The 13,866-nt window shown below is 43.6% G+C and overlaps 1 protein-coding gene across 4 annotated transcripts in view; it reads left to right on the forward strand.

Annotated features, from left to right (window-relative positions):
• Positions 1 to 101: 101 nt before the first annotated feature.
• Positions 102 to 13,866, forward strand: part of IL17RA (interleukin 17 receptor A) — a 45,738-nt gene continuing 31,973 nt past the window's right edge. For 2 of the 4 annotated variants that reach the window (XM_034781175.1, XM_034781181.1), the window contains exon 1: positions 186 to 368. In XM_034781175.1, coding sequence (XP_034637066.1) covers positions 248 to 368 — 121 coding nt within the window. In that variant the 5' untranslated portion in view covers positions 186 to 247. The other 2 variants (XM_034781198.1, XM_034781189.1) reach the window with 2 other exon arrangements.

Genomic DNA, 13,866 nt, shown 5'->3' on the forward strand with positions numbered 1-13,866 from the left:
CCCTCCTTTCCTGTAAACCACGTCCCCTTCCGTACAGTTCCCGCTTGGCTCCGCCCCTTCCCTGGCTAGTAAATTTTGGCCCCGCCCCCTGGTGCCCCGCCCCTCTCCGCCTCAGCGAGGTGCTGCCGTCTCGCGCCACGAGGCCCCGCCCCCTGCTCCTCCTCAGGTGAGTGCGGGCCCCGCCCCCTCCGGAAACCGGCGCCGGTCCGTGGAGCGGGGCGGCCGCTGCGCTGCTTTGGCTGGGGCCATGGGGCGGGTGGCCGCGGCGTTCCCGCGTCTCCCCCCCCGTCCTGCTGCTGCTGGTGCCCGGGGCCCTGGGGCTGCGGCTGCTCCTCAGCGCCCCGCCGCCCTTCGACTGCTCGCAGCCGGTAAGAGCCGCCCGGGCGGGGGGAACAGCGACCGCGGGGCGGGTCAGTCCGGGCCGCGGGGGGGGCCGCACCCTTCACCTGCCCCGGCGGGCGGGGACACGGGCCGGGGGCTGCTCCAGTCCCGGGCCCCTCGGCCGCTGAGGTGAAAGTCCCCCCCACCCCGCAAGGAGAGAGGTCCGGGGTGTGTCACCGGCACCCGCCCACCCCCGTTACAAGCCCCCCTTTTAGCGGCCCCGCCTGGCCGTGGGGTGGGTGGCAGCCGCCTGCCCACAGCGGGTTCGGTCCCCAACCTTTCACCCCGCATCACAAATCCGCCTTGAGCCCGACCTGTGATTGGGAGCAGCAGTGGCCTCCTGGCTGAGCCTAGGGGTGGGAATAGCCTGGGTGCTGCTCCTAGCTCTCCCCTGGTTTGCTCTTGTGAACTTTGATTAAAATCGATCACCCACAGTTGCCACTTCTGGAAGCTGCTATTGTTCATTGTAGTGCCTCTGAAATCAGGCATAAAGTGCCCCCAGGTTTAGGCACCCAAAATCACTGACTGCTCTTTAAAATTTTGGTCTGAAATTCTGCTTCAGTTATCCCATCTGTAAAAGGGGAATAATAATTGGAATTTCTGTCAAGACCTGTGATATCTACTGATGAAAAGTCCTATTTAAGTGCAAGTAATTGTATACAAATCCAATTCTAATACGAGGTGGATTTGAGGTTTTTTTTTTAACCATCCTCCGAAAGTCCATGGAAAGACTAATTTGCCTGTTACTGGTAGTTTTTAAATGATTTTCAAACACGTCTGCATTATAGGCTACCTCTTGAGAGGGCCTCTTGGAAACACTTCCAATCCCAAACTCTTTCCAGATATCTCACCTCCCATTCCCTGCAGCAACTGTGTACGTAATAAGAAGAACAGGAGTACTTGTGGCACCTTAGAGACTAACAAATTTATTAGAGCATAAGCTTTTGTGGACTACAGCCCACTTCTTCGGATACAGACTAACACGGCTGCTACTCTGAAACCTGTGTACGTAATGTTTCTTTACATGAAGAAATAATGTAAAAGCATTATTAAAGATACAGGATCAAAATAAGCTTGCTTTAATTCAGTAAGTGAAGATGCATGGTTTCCTCTTGTCTGCTGTTTAATTTTAAAATGTTTCTAGCCTTTGCAGTTGTGAAGAGTGTTCTAAATATAGATTTGAGACAGCTGCTACTCCTGTCTTTCCCAAGCAGCAGCAGAATGAAACTTGGGAGATTCTGGCTACTTTCACTGATCCTGTACAGACCTCTATGGGTAGTAGTTAAAATTAGCTGCATGGGGAAGCTATGAGATATTAGTACCAAAACTTTCCCTGCAAACCACTTTAATTTCTCCACGTCATTTTGTGATCTTGAATCAGCATTCTTGTGTGCTGGAAAACACAAGTTCTTCTTTGGAAATTGTCCCCTTTCTGAGAAAAGAATATTCCCAGAAACCTCTAGTAAACAGTAGCTATGGAGGGTCACTAGTGCTTGTTAATCTATTAAAAAGAAGGATTCACATGAGTAATTGTGAGGAGAAGAAGGAGGAACTCATTTGGATCAACCCTAGGGTAACCAGATAGCAAGTGTGAAAAATAGGAACACTTTTTTTTCCAGGGTATATTGCGTATATAAGACAAAGCCCCTAATATCAGGATGGTCCCAATAATATCAGGGCATCTGGTCACCCTAATCCAGCCCCCTTGCCCATCTTGCAAATCATCTTGAAGAACCACACTTACTATGGTAAGCAACTAGGGTTTCTTGTGTTTAGCTAGTTAGCCTCTGGAAACCCTAAGGGAAGCCTGGTTTGCGACTAAATTAGTGGGAAGTGACTGATCAAATTCGTAATTCTTCATTGAGACAGAAGCAGCTGCACAGATCAACTTTGAGCACCACTCTTTTCATGGAAATTGCATAAGGATACTTTAAAACATATTCCCTATTGTAAATGGTCTTCAGTGCAGTTTTCTGTTTTCCATATATAACAGCAATACCACCATCCAGGTTGTGTATTTCCATGGTGATTAAAGTCCCATTGCCCAAGATATAATGAGATCCGGAAATGCACTGCTTGTCACACAATATTGCTTGTATTTGGGTTTTTCTACAGCTTTGGAAGCTGGCTGTGATTGACGTGATCTGCACTTGACAAAGCAACTCTTATCTTAATGCTAAGCTAAAATATAAATATACAGAACTTGCCTGGTCGGATGACCAGTGTCTGGAATTAAGCCTGTCACTGACATGTTTGAAACAAGTGAGGGGCCCTGGCTGGCGCTAAGATTTGCCAAGCTGCCTGGAGTTCCTGGGCAAGATGTGGGGCTGTGCCAACATCTCCGGTTGGGTAACTTGTCTGGAAGTTGTCACTTTTACCCTATTATTTCTGCAGAGCGGAGCAAGGCTGGCCATCTGAGGTGAAAATTAGGTGGCTCTTCTGCTGGAATAGTTGTAAGAATTTCAAATGCATACATTCTTGGATTTTTGCAAACACCGGTCTAGGGTCCCCTTTCTCTCTGTGTCACTACCAGGACTTGGGCAGTCAGGCCTGGTGGTCAGGGTCGATGCCAGAGACCAGGGGTCAGAATGAGGGTCAAAAACTAAGGGCAGTAGCCTGAATTTGGGACTGGGGGCAGGGTCCACATACTGATCCCATGGGGCAGGAATAGAGCCAGAGTTCAAATGCTAAAGCCAGGAGTCGAAGCTCTGATTTCAGCTTTAGTACCAAAACTAAGGGTCAAAAGTCAGAGTCCCAGGACTGAAACTAGGGGGCAGAGACAGAGTCCAAGTACTGAAGACAGGGGTCAAGATCATTCAAGGGCAAAAGCAGAGGGTCCAAGCTGGTGTTGGGAGTCAGAGAGCAAGTGAGCAAAAGGCGGGTCTGCCACTATGGCTGGTGGGGGAAGTCACCCCATTACATCAACACTTCCTGGAGCTCCTCTTGGGCTTAAATAGACCAATCAGGAGCCATGAGATAAGCTGTCAGCCCAGCCTTCTGAGGTGCTGCTGGTGGTGGTGTTTGTTTCCACAAAGTCTGTGTGATAATTCATGTAGCCCTACCATGGGTCCATGCCTGATAATGGCATGGAGATGTCAGCCATCCCACAAACCTGTGTTCTAGTTCCATCCCTGCAGAACATCACTCTGTGGCACTAGTTGGAAGGAGTGTGAAATAGAAAATGTGTGATAGAGCTGTGTTCAGATGGATTAATTCAGAGATTTACCGACCTGAAGCAGAACATAAATTCTGGCACTGGGTCCTGTTCCAGCTGTATACAAAGAGCTTGGAGGCAGAAATAGCTCTCTTCTCACTTATCAGGGGGGTAGCCGTGTTAGTCTGTATCCAGAAAAACAACAGGGAGTCTGGTGGCACCTTAAAGACTAACAGATTTATTTGGGCATGAGCTTTCGTGGGTAAAAAACCTCACTTCACTTGACAACAGTAATGTTATGTATAATTTCAGGGTCACAAATATATGGGCAGACTGACTTTAACTTCTGGACTAGAAGTTTTATGTCATGCTGTGTCTTCTAACAAGTAATTTTCTCTGTATATCAGATCTGACCATCTTTTGTATATATAATCCTTACACTTCCTTCAGTGAAGGATGAGAGAGGTTTAAAAGTGAGTAGAGCAGGTGCACATCAGCAAATTAGTGAGTGATTTGTTTCTTGGAGCAGGCTACATTTTGTTTTCAACCTGACTCTATTCCTTCCTTCCCTGTAAAATCCCCTCTCTATTTAGATCAGCCTATAGTCTAGAGCAGGAGTGCCCAAACTAAGGTGTCCAAGCTTGATGTTCACCAATTATAATTAAGCAGGACAAAAAAGAATTTGAAGACACAAACACACAAAAGACAAAAAAATTAACAGCAAACATATTTTTAAGTATGTCAGAACCAGGAAGCTTGCCAAGCAATTTGTGGGGCCACTGGATGATCAGAGTGCTAAAGAACCACTCAAGGAAGACAAGGCCATTGTGGAGAAGCTAAGTGAATTCTTTGCATCAGCCTTCCCGGCAGAGGATGTGAGAGAGATTCCCACACCTGAGCCATTCTTTTTAGGTGACAGAACTGAGGAACTGTCCCAAACTGAGGTATTAGTAGAGGAGGTTTTGGAAAAATTGACAAATTAAAGAACAATAAGTCACCAGGAACAAACAGTATTCACTCAAGAATTCTGAAGGAACTAAATACGAAATTGCAGGACTAACAACTGTGGTATGTAACCTATTGCTTAAATCAGCCTCTCTACCAGATGACTGGAGGGTTGCTAATATAATGCCAATTTTTTTTAAAAGGCTCTAGAGGCAGTCCTGGCAATTACAGGCTGTTAAGCTTAACTTCAGTACCAGGCAAATTGGTTGAAACCTTTGTAAAGAACAGAATTTTTAGACTCCTAGATGAACGAAGTACATTGGAGAATAGTCAACACAGCTTTAGTAAAAGGAAGTCATGCTTCACCAATCTATTAGAATTCTTTGAGAGGGTCAACAAACATGGACAAAAGTGATTCAGTGGATAGAGTGCACCTGGACTTTAAGAAAGCATTTGACAAGGTCCCTCACCAAGGCTCTTATGCAAAGTAAGCAGTAATGGGATAAGAGGGAAGGTCTTCTCATGGATCAGTACCTGGTAAAAGACAGGAAACAAAGGATAGGAATAAATGGTCAGTTTTCAAAGGGTAGAGAGGTAAATAGCAGGGTTCCTCAAGGATCTGTACGGAGACCGGTGCTGTTCAACATGTTCATAAATAATCTAAGGGGATAAATGATAAGGTGGCAAAGTTTGCAGATGATACAAAATTATGCAAGATAGTTAAGTCCAAAGCTGACTGCAAAGAGTTAAAAAGGGATTTCATAAAACTGGGTGACTGAGAAACAAAATGGCAGATGCATTTCTTTGCATTTATCAATGTTGAATTTCACATTAGAAAATGTAATCCCAACTATACATACAAATTGGGGTCTATATTAGCTGTTACCACTTAAGAAAGAGATCTTGAAGTCATTGTGGATAGTTCTCTGAAAATGTCAGCCCAATGTACATCAACAGGCAAAAAAGCTAACAATGTTAGGAATCATTAGGAAAGGGATAGGAAACACAGAAAATATCAGTTACACTATATAAATCCATAGTGCACTCAAATCTTAGGGCGACCAGAACCAGCTGGCAGTATTTATCTACAAAAAAAAATAATTAAATTTTGAAAAAGTACAGAGAAAGGCAACAAAAATGATTAGGGGTATGGAACAGCTGCCATATGAGGAGAATTTAAAAAAATTGGAACTGTTCATCTAGAAAAGAAATGACTAATGTGATAGTGGTCTATAAAATCATGAATGGTGTGGGGAAAGTGAATAAGGAAGTGTTATTTACCCCCCCCCCCTTCACATAACATGAGAACTAAGGGGTCACTCAATGAAATTGATAGGCAGTAGGTTTAAAACAAGCAAAGGAAGTACTTCATATAATGCACAGTCAACCTGTGGAACTAGTTGCATGGGATTTTGTGAAGGCCAAAAATGTTACTATTAGCCAGGATAGGATGGCTGGACACAACCACATGCTGTGGGTGTCCCTAAGCCTATTGACTGCCCGAAGCTGGAAGTGGATGACAGAGGATGGATCACTCAGTAATTGCTCTGTTCAGTTCATTCCCTCTGAAGCATTTGGCACTGGCCACTGTTGGAAGACAGGATAGTGAGCTAGATGGACCATTGGTCTGGCCCAGTATGGCCATTCTTATGTTCTTAAGGTGGGAATGTGAATCAATAAAATCTGGGAACCGTTAATCTAGGGTTAACTAAGGGAAGAGAACTAAGGGAACCTTTACAATGGAAGATATTTTCTGAAACCTTTCAAAACATGTACTCCCCCGGTGCAGACCTTTCCCCAGTAGACTCAGGAGTGCGGTCCCCACCCAAGCTGAAGTGGCCAGATTAATTTAACTCTTAGAATACTGAAGTGCTGAGCAAGCAAATGTCAGTTCCCAGTCCCTTCTGTCCTTCTTTACAAGAGACCCAGCCTTCATTTCTATTACTCTTCTCTTCCTCTCAATGTGACTCCTCCCTCTTCCCTCCCAGCTGCAAACTGCTGTCTCCCTCCCTCATTCCTGTGAACATTCGATCACAGCTGAATTGCTTTCCCTGTACAGGCTCAATAAGTTCTGTAACTTTTAATTGCTCGTATTAAAAATACCCCAGGCGAACAGTCAACTTCTAAAGGTTTAATGTACACTATGCAATGAATTATGACAGAATTCTCACAAATAGAGAAAAAGGACATTGCCTGATTGGTTGTCTGATGTAACCACACAGATCAAAATTCCATTAGCCTATTTTTACAGTTTGATGAGAATAACACTGCAAAATAATTTATACTAATCCCTGGACACCTTTCGATTAGTTGCTTGGATTCTGGTTGTCTTCATGCATACCAAGCTGCATAGCAATTTAGTGTAAATGAGCAGTAACATGATGAGATGTGGATTGGCTAAATGCAGTCAAATGTCTCTACATACCCTGGATGTGCATTTATGGACTAGGTGCATATGTTGTTACTTTACTTGATTTTTTTAATTTTCTTCTAACTTTAATGTTCCATAAATTGTAAAATTCCATATGTAAATTTTATAATCTGTCCAAGAAAATCTAATATTTAAAAACACATTAAGAGTAGTAGTAATACTGGTAAATAACAAAAGTGCTCTTTTAGGTATACCTGTAAAATTTTAGGTATAAAAACACAAAAGTTGTCTATTTAATTTTTTGCATTTGAAAAGCCTGCAAATCTTCCATTTCCCTGGGAAGCATTAGTCTGAGCCTGACTTCAGAGAGCATACCATCAACACCCTTCCCAGTCAGCAGCAGCCGCTGCAGTGGTTTTTTTAAAAGGAAACTGTTGATAAGTAAGGTTGGTGTTACGCACTTCCCTTTTGTAATCCTAATCAAGATTCTGCTAATGATAATTTGAGCAGGTTGGGGCAAGCAGTAGTAACGTATGTTCTTGAAAGCCCTGATCTGGTTGCTGTGATTCAGGAGAAGGGGCAGAGAACAGGAAGTGCCATATCAACAGACACCTGTGATGATCACAAAAGTAATATTGAATGGTTTCCATAGGATGGAGAGGGAAATGAGCAGTAATTTCTTAAAAATACATTTAGATTTCAATTTTGTGGGCCTGATTCATCACTGTTACTCCAGTTCTGCAATGGCAAACCAAGAACCTTTTAGTAAGAGATGTTTGAATGTGGTATAGTAATCTGGTTGGAGGCAAGGTTCTAGACTCCAAATGTGCTCATTTAAACATAATCACATAGGTTAAAAGCCTCTTCAGCCAGTTGGATTGCAGCTCTTGACCAACACCTTTGTCATTGCTTCTGTAACTGTTTTATAAAAGGGCCTGTTTTTTGAAGCCCTGTGGGATACAATGTTTCATAGCCCCTACCAATGTTAATAAATTGTTGGAAAGACGTACAGAATGTGCTGAGAACCTGGATCCCTGTTTGAGTTCAGACCACCAATTTTAACTTGGAAAAAGGACAGGGACCCACAAAAGACCTCACAGAAGGAACACTCGTAGAATCTGTTACACTTCATGGAAGTGATGCTGATAGATAGGAGAGGGAGTGGAGTCTCTGCGGAGAAGAACTAGAGAAAATGTCTGTCTATCTGGGCCACAGTACGTGTTTCCTTTTTTCCCTTCTATGTTAACTTTTTTTTTTTTTGCGCTGTAGACTATTGCTGCTAGCCAGAACAGTATCACAACTAAAGCTAGTCAAAATAGTCTCAACATGCTTTTCAACAAAAAATGTCTTTTTAACCAAAATGGATCAACATTTTACATATTTTTTTGACAAGCAAACTAAACTGGAATTTTTTGATATTTTTTTAGTTTTGGGCTTTCAAAAATAGAACATTTTTACTGAACAGTTTTAAAAAGCAGAAATATTAAATTTTGTTTTTGCCAATTAAAATTTTTCAAAATTTTCTGTGGAACATTGACTTTTTTTAACCACTTCTAAACACAATTTTGGTAAGGAATTATTTGTATAGTATACACAGAGCCTAACTAATCTCTTCTTGCAAGATAAGGGATCAGAAAAAGGAAGTGGCAGTAGAGCATAAGTAGGTCAGGCTGCAGCAGCCATGCACATGAGAGGCAGCTCACCAGAAATATTACACGTACTCATGCTCAGATGAGAGGGAAACCCTGCAAGCTTGGAACTCTTCCTGTCCTGCTGCAGCCATTTTTTAAGGGACAGCAGGGAGCCCTTCCCAGCCTAATGCAGGTGCCTTTGGGTTCCCACAGAGTCCTGCTGGGAAATGTTGGCCTCCTATTAATTGTATGACTGAACCGTTAGTACTCAGTGCTGATGGACCAGTATCCAATTTTCCAGATTTGTGATGTTTCCCATTGCACACAGCACTGTGATTTTTTTTTTTAAAAAGCAGCAACAAGAATAAAAAATACAAAAAAAGAAATGTGGTTAATAAATCAGATATAAACATTAATTTATAAAGCCACTGACCCATGTCTTCATTCTGCCACTGAAGCTAGCCTCAAGTAGAGCTTGGGAAAACTTTTTGGATAAATAGTATTTGTCCAGTGGTTAGGCACTCACCTGGGATGTGGGAGACCTGGATTCAATTCTCCCCCCTCCCCCCATGTAGAGCAGGGATTTGAACTTGGGTCTCCTCCATTATAGGAGAGTGCCCTGACCACTGGGCTTTGGGATAATCTGGTGTGGGCTTTCTCAATCTCTCATCTTGAAGACATTCCACAGGGACTTAAACTTGCGTCTCCCACCTTCCTGGTGCATGCCCTAAATACCATGTTGTAGTCATTCTCATTATCTTTTTGGCCCAATGGCTAGCCATTGTCGTCATGAATAACTGAATTGTCACTATGAAGGACAATGGATAGTCATTGGACCAGAGAAGGAGAGTGGGAATGACACTCTAGCCTAGTGGTTGGGGAACTGACCTAGCATTTGGGAGACCCAAGCACAAGTCCCTGCTCAAATGACTATTTTATTTCTATACTTATAAAAAGTGAAAGTCAGCATGAACAGGTTTTTTTCCTGACTTTTCAAAATTGCCAATGAACCTAAAAATCCATTATTTGCTATATGTAGCTTCAAGCACTTCCATGTTGCTTTTTTTATGTATGGGAAAAATTCTCCATCAAAATTGATAAGGCTTCTTCCTTATCTTTTAAATCCCTTCTTAAACTTATCTCTGTAATGATGCCTACAAACATTACTGTGTGGCATTAGTTAAAGTGGTGAGCTATCTTCTGCTTTTATGCTAAACTGTTTCCTTTATTATATCCTCGCCCTTCTAACCCCCACCTTCCATCAGTCTGTTACTGTGGAAACTCTTGCACATTTTTAGCTTTATGGAGATAAGTGGTACTCTGTCTTCTTTCTGAAGATGAATGGTCCTCCCAGAGAACATCCCACCAGCTATCTCTTACACAAGTAGGGATCTAGCTTAGGTACTCCTGCTGACCACAACTGTGACAATGTGGCTTGTGAAGGAAGGTGGTATTTCAGATAAGTAGTTGCCAGGTGATTTAGGATTTTCTAAGTCAAAACCAACACCATATGTTCTACCTAGTACCTAGCAAGTAGTCCGTGTGGATCCAAAAGTGTTGGTATGTGCTCCTGGCAGGACAAATGAGCTGCCAAATTCAGCTGCAGCTTCTGATTCTGAATAGAGCCTTAGATAGTTTGAAACCTACGCAATACTATGGTTTGTGAAATAGTGGAAGTTGGTGGGGGAAGGGGGAAGAACATGCAGCGTGGTAAAAACTATTTGCACAAATTAGAGGTGACATAATTCAAGAGTGATGACTTATCACTGCTTGTTATCATATATGTGGTTGTGTGACTTATTCAACATGCCCACATTTTTGATGCCATTAGGTTTTTAGCTGATTTTTTGTATCCAAATTGTAAGTATGCCATTTAGAGGAGAAGTTCTGTAGCTAAACAGCAGTAATTGTGTATGCTCATTTGATTATAGTCCCCTTTTGTTATGCAAGAAATTCTAGCAGGTCAAAGTCTGATGTAGCCTGTCAGGTTCGCTTTAGTTACTGCCTCTCCCACTTCAGTTGGTTGTAGTCCTCTGATTGAATTGTAATTCCTGCTCTGACTGAAGGTTAAAATATTTCAGGCTAGCTGCATTGGAAATGAGGAGCCAGAAAGTAGATCAGAGCAAAAGACAGGAGTCATGCTTGATGACCAAAGTAGTTTGTCTTCCATGAACACTTGGTTAAGTAAAACTGTTAAACTCCAGAGTGTAACAGTAGCTGCTGGAGTCAGTGGATACTGATCACGCTAATGCGAGAAGGGCATTAAGCTTTGCAGACCTGGCCTGTGTCTGGGACTGACGAATAAAGCCAAGTCTCTTACCAGCACTCCTATGTATTGCACCTTTATTACACAGAGCCTTTACATGTGCATTTTTCTTCAGTTCCGGATAACGGTCTTCCTTTAAGAGCACTAGCATTGATCTAAATAGTTCCCAACAGTTGGAATTAGTCTAATTGATCACTTTTATATACAGGGAAACCCCGCTATAATGCGCCCTGCGCTAATGCGAATTCGGATATAGCGCAATCATAAGGTGGCTCCCGCCGCCCCAAGAGCGCCAAAAAATAAAAAAAGGAATGTGCCTTCTCCACTGCCTCTTCCCCCTTACCCTTGCTTCTCCTTTTGGTGGGAAGAGCCATTCTCCTCCCCAGCTGCTCCTCACTCTTCCTCTGCCCCTTGCACATCTCCCCTGCTCTCTGCCCAAGAGAAATTGACCGGCTTAAAACTGACCGGCTTTAAATGGTAAACTTTTCATAACCCTGCTATACCGCGACCCCGCATTTATTGCGATTGAATTTTTTGGACCCCAATCATCGCGTTATACCGGGGTTCCACTGTAATTTGAAGAATGCCAGAATGCTGCATTACCCAAGTCAGTCAATTTTTCAACCTTTCAGGCTGTTCTTCACCACATATCATGATCCATATGAGCTATAAGTACGCACAATACTGTGGCCTTCAATAAGCTGATGGCTTTATCCATACTTTGCAAACAGTCTGGAAGAGTGCTGAAAACATAGATTGTTAAAAGTAAAATGAAAATTTCACGTGGTATCCTATCAGTATAACTTGGAGCATGTCATACAGCAGTATTCTTCCTCTAGTTGATAGGCAATCGTAATGTACTTATGTATGCCAATCTGCAGAATGTGTAAACCATCTGATAATATTAATGGAATCCTTTTAACAGATTGGAAAACCAGCGATAGTTCTGTGAACCTAGGTTAGCACCTGGCCCAATGGATATAATTTCAATTCTCCTTCACCTCAAGGTGGCAACCTCCTGTCCAAACCCTGCTTATTTTACACATGATGTGGACCCTTAAACAGTCTTCCTCTAATTTCTAGTTTTTTAAATGCAGTATTAGAGGGGTGGTAGTTGTTGCAGTGTTTACAATGTATTTGTATTGCAGTACTATTGTGAGGCCCCTAGTGGGGGCTTGTTGTTCTAGCATCATGTGCATGCAACAAAAAGATGGTCCTTTCCCCCAAAGATTTTATATTCCGAGAGCTTAGATAGAAGTTACAATGCAACAAATGTCATTAGATTTAAAATCTGTGGTTACACTTGGAATTGAAATTAGTTGCTCTATCTGCTTTGGCGAATTGAGGCAATCCCCTCTTTGATATATATCCTGGGATGAGAGGGTGAAGGAGATACTATAGTTATACAAATAAGTGTGTTAATATAGTATTCTCTTCAAGGTTTTCCAAAACCAGTAATGAGCAACATCATATAAAAAGTCATCTTGGTTCTGTGACGTGTAGCTATTTGTTTAAATGACCAAGCAATGGGATCAGAGCATTCCTGTTTGCTAAAATTTTAACCCTTTCTTTGCTAAGAACTATGCTTTTTCCTCTACAGTGTTGGGAGGGGTTGTATGTAGCTAGGAGAGGGAACCTGTAGTAGCTAGTGATGATGTGAGAGGCACAGAGGTGAAAGTAAGCCAGTATGCACCAGTACGGTGTACCTGCAAGAGCCGGTGCACCTTACCGGGGCGGCCCAGCTTCTCCAGGCGGCAGTTTAAAGGGCCTGGGGCTCCCAGCAGCAGCTGGAGCCCCAGGCCCTTTAAATTGCTGCCAGAGCCCCGCTGCTGGAGCCCTGGGGTAGCGGCGGTGGGGCTCTAGGGGTTATTTAAAGGGCCAGGGCTCCCGCTGCCTCTACTGCCCTGGGCTCTTTAAATAGCCGCCGGAGCCCTGCTGCCGCTACCCCAGGGCTCTGGGGGCTATTTAAAGGGCCGGTAGAAGCAGGGGAGTCCTGGACCCTTTAAATAGCCGCTGGAGCCCTGCTGCCGGAGCCCTGGGGTAGCAGCAGCAGCCGGGGGCTCTGGCAGCAGTTTAAAGGGCCCGGGGCAGTAGTGGCGGCCGAGCCCTGGGCCCTTTAAACTGCTGCTGAAGCCCCCGGCTGCCGCTGCTATCCCGGCGAGGGAGGGCGAGGGCACTTACTGGTACGGGGCGGGCTGGGGCTGGCTCTGATCCCTGCCCCTTCCGCCCAAGGCCCCGTCCCTTCCAGGGGTCAGAGCTGGCCCCAACCCAGCCCTGTACCAGTAAGTCCCTATTTCTACTTTCACCCCTGGAGAGGCATGATGTTGTCACTTTTTTGTCATACAGATCTGTGGTCTATGGCAATTATTGGGGTCTAGAAAAGAGTAGCTAGATGTTTAGATGGCTAAGTTGGTCAAGTCTAGTCTAGAGAGCAGTAAGGAGAAGAAAATCATTGGTATTTTCCTAGAGGCCTGGTACAAATATGCTATTGTTTCCTTGGCAGTATAGTTGTGGAACCAGCTTTCCAGAAATCTTCTCCCAGCTTCTTATTTCCCTGCCTGAGTTTATGGTTCAGTTTTGTGTTGTTTTCTCCAATCCTGTCTTGTAGTCAGGAAGTCATTCTCAGGCTCTCTGGCACATAAACTTTTCCTTTAAGGAGGCAAATACGTAGCAGTATATGTAGTTATACAGGTTTAGGATGCTTAGGTACTGAAAGTATCTCAGCCTGACTAGTAAATAACCAGAATTTTTGCCTGATTAGAGACAACTTTTAATTTTTAAATGAGCCCAGCTATGTGAGAACTAAGGCTTTTTGCCCAATAGTTGAAGAGACCAATATGGGGTAGGAAGAAGGGAACTCTGCACTGGGAAACAAGTCAGTTGAGAGTCTGGAGGAGGGTGGAATGGGGATCTGCACTAAGTAGGAGGCATATCTGCTGCTGCTTCTGCTTGTAGGATTTCATTCTGGTCCATGATCTAGTCAATATACCCTGGCATTATAAATAGACTATATATTATTGCAGGGATTACCCACTTTGTCAGGGGACTACAGAGACTTGTGAGTATCTATAGATGATCATTTAACCTACAGATGTGCTTGCTATAAAAAAATTCCAGA

This window comes from Trachemys scripta, chromosome 1 (genome assembly GCF_013100865.1).
Source record: "Trachemys scripta elegans isolate TJP31775 chromosome 1, CAS_Tse_1.0, whole genome shotgun sequence".
Taxonomy (NCBI): Eukaryota; Metazoa; Chordata; order Testudines; family Emydidae; genus Trachemys; species Trachemys scripta.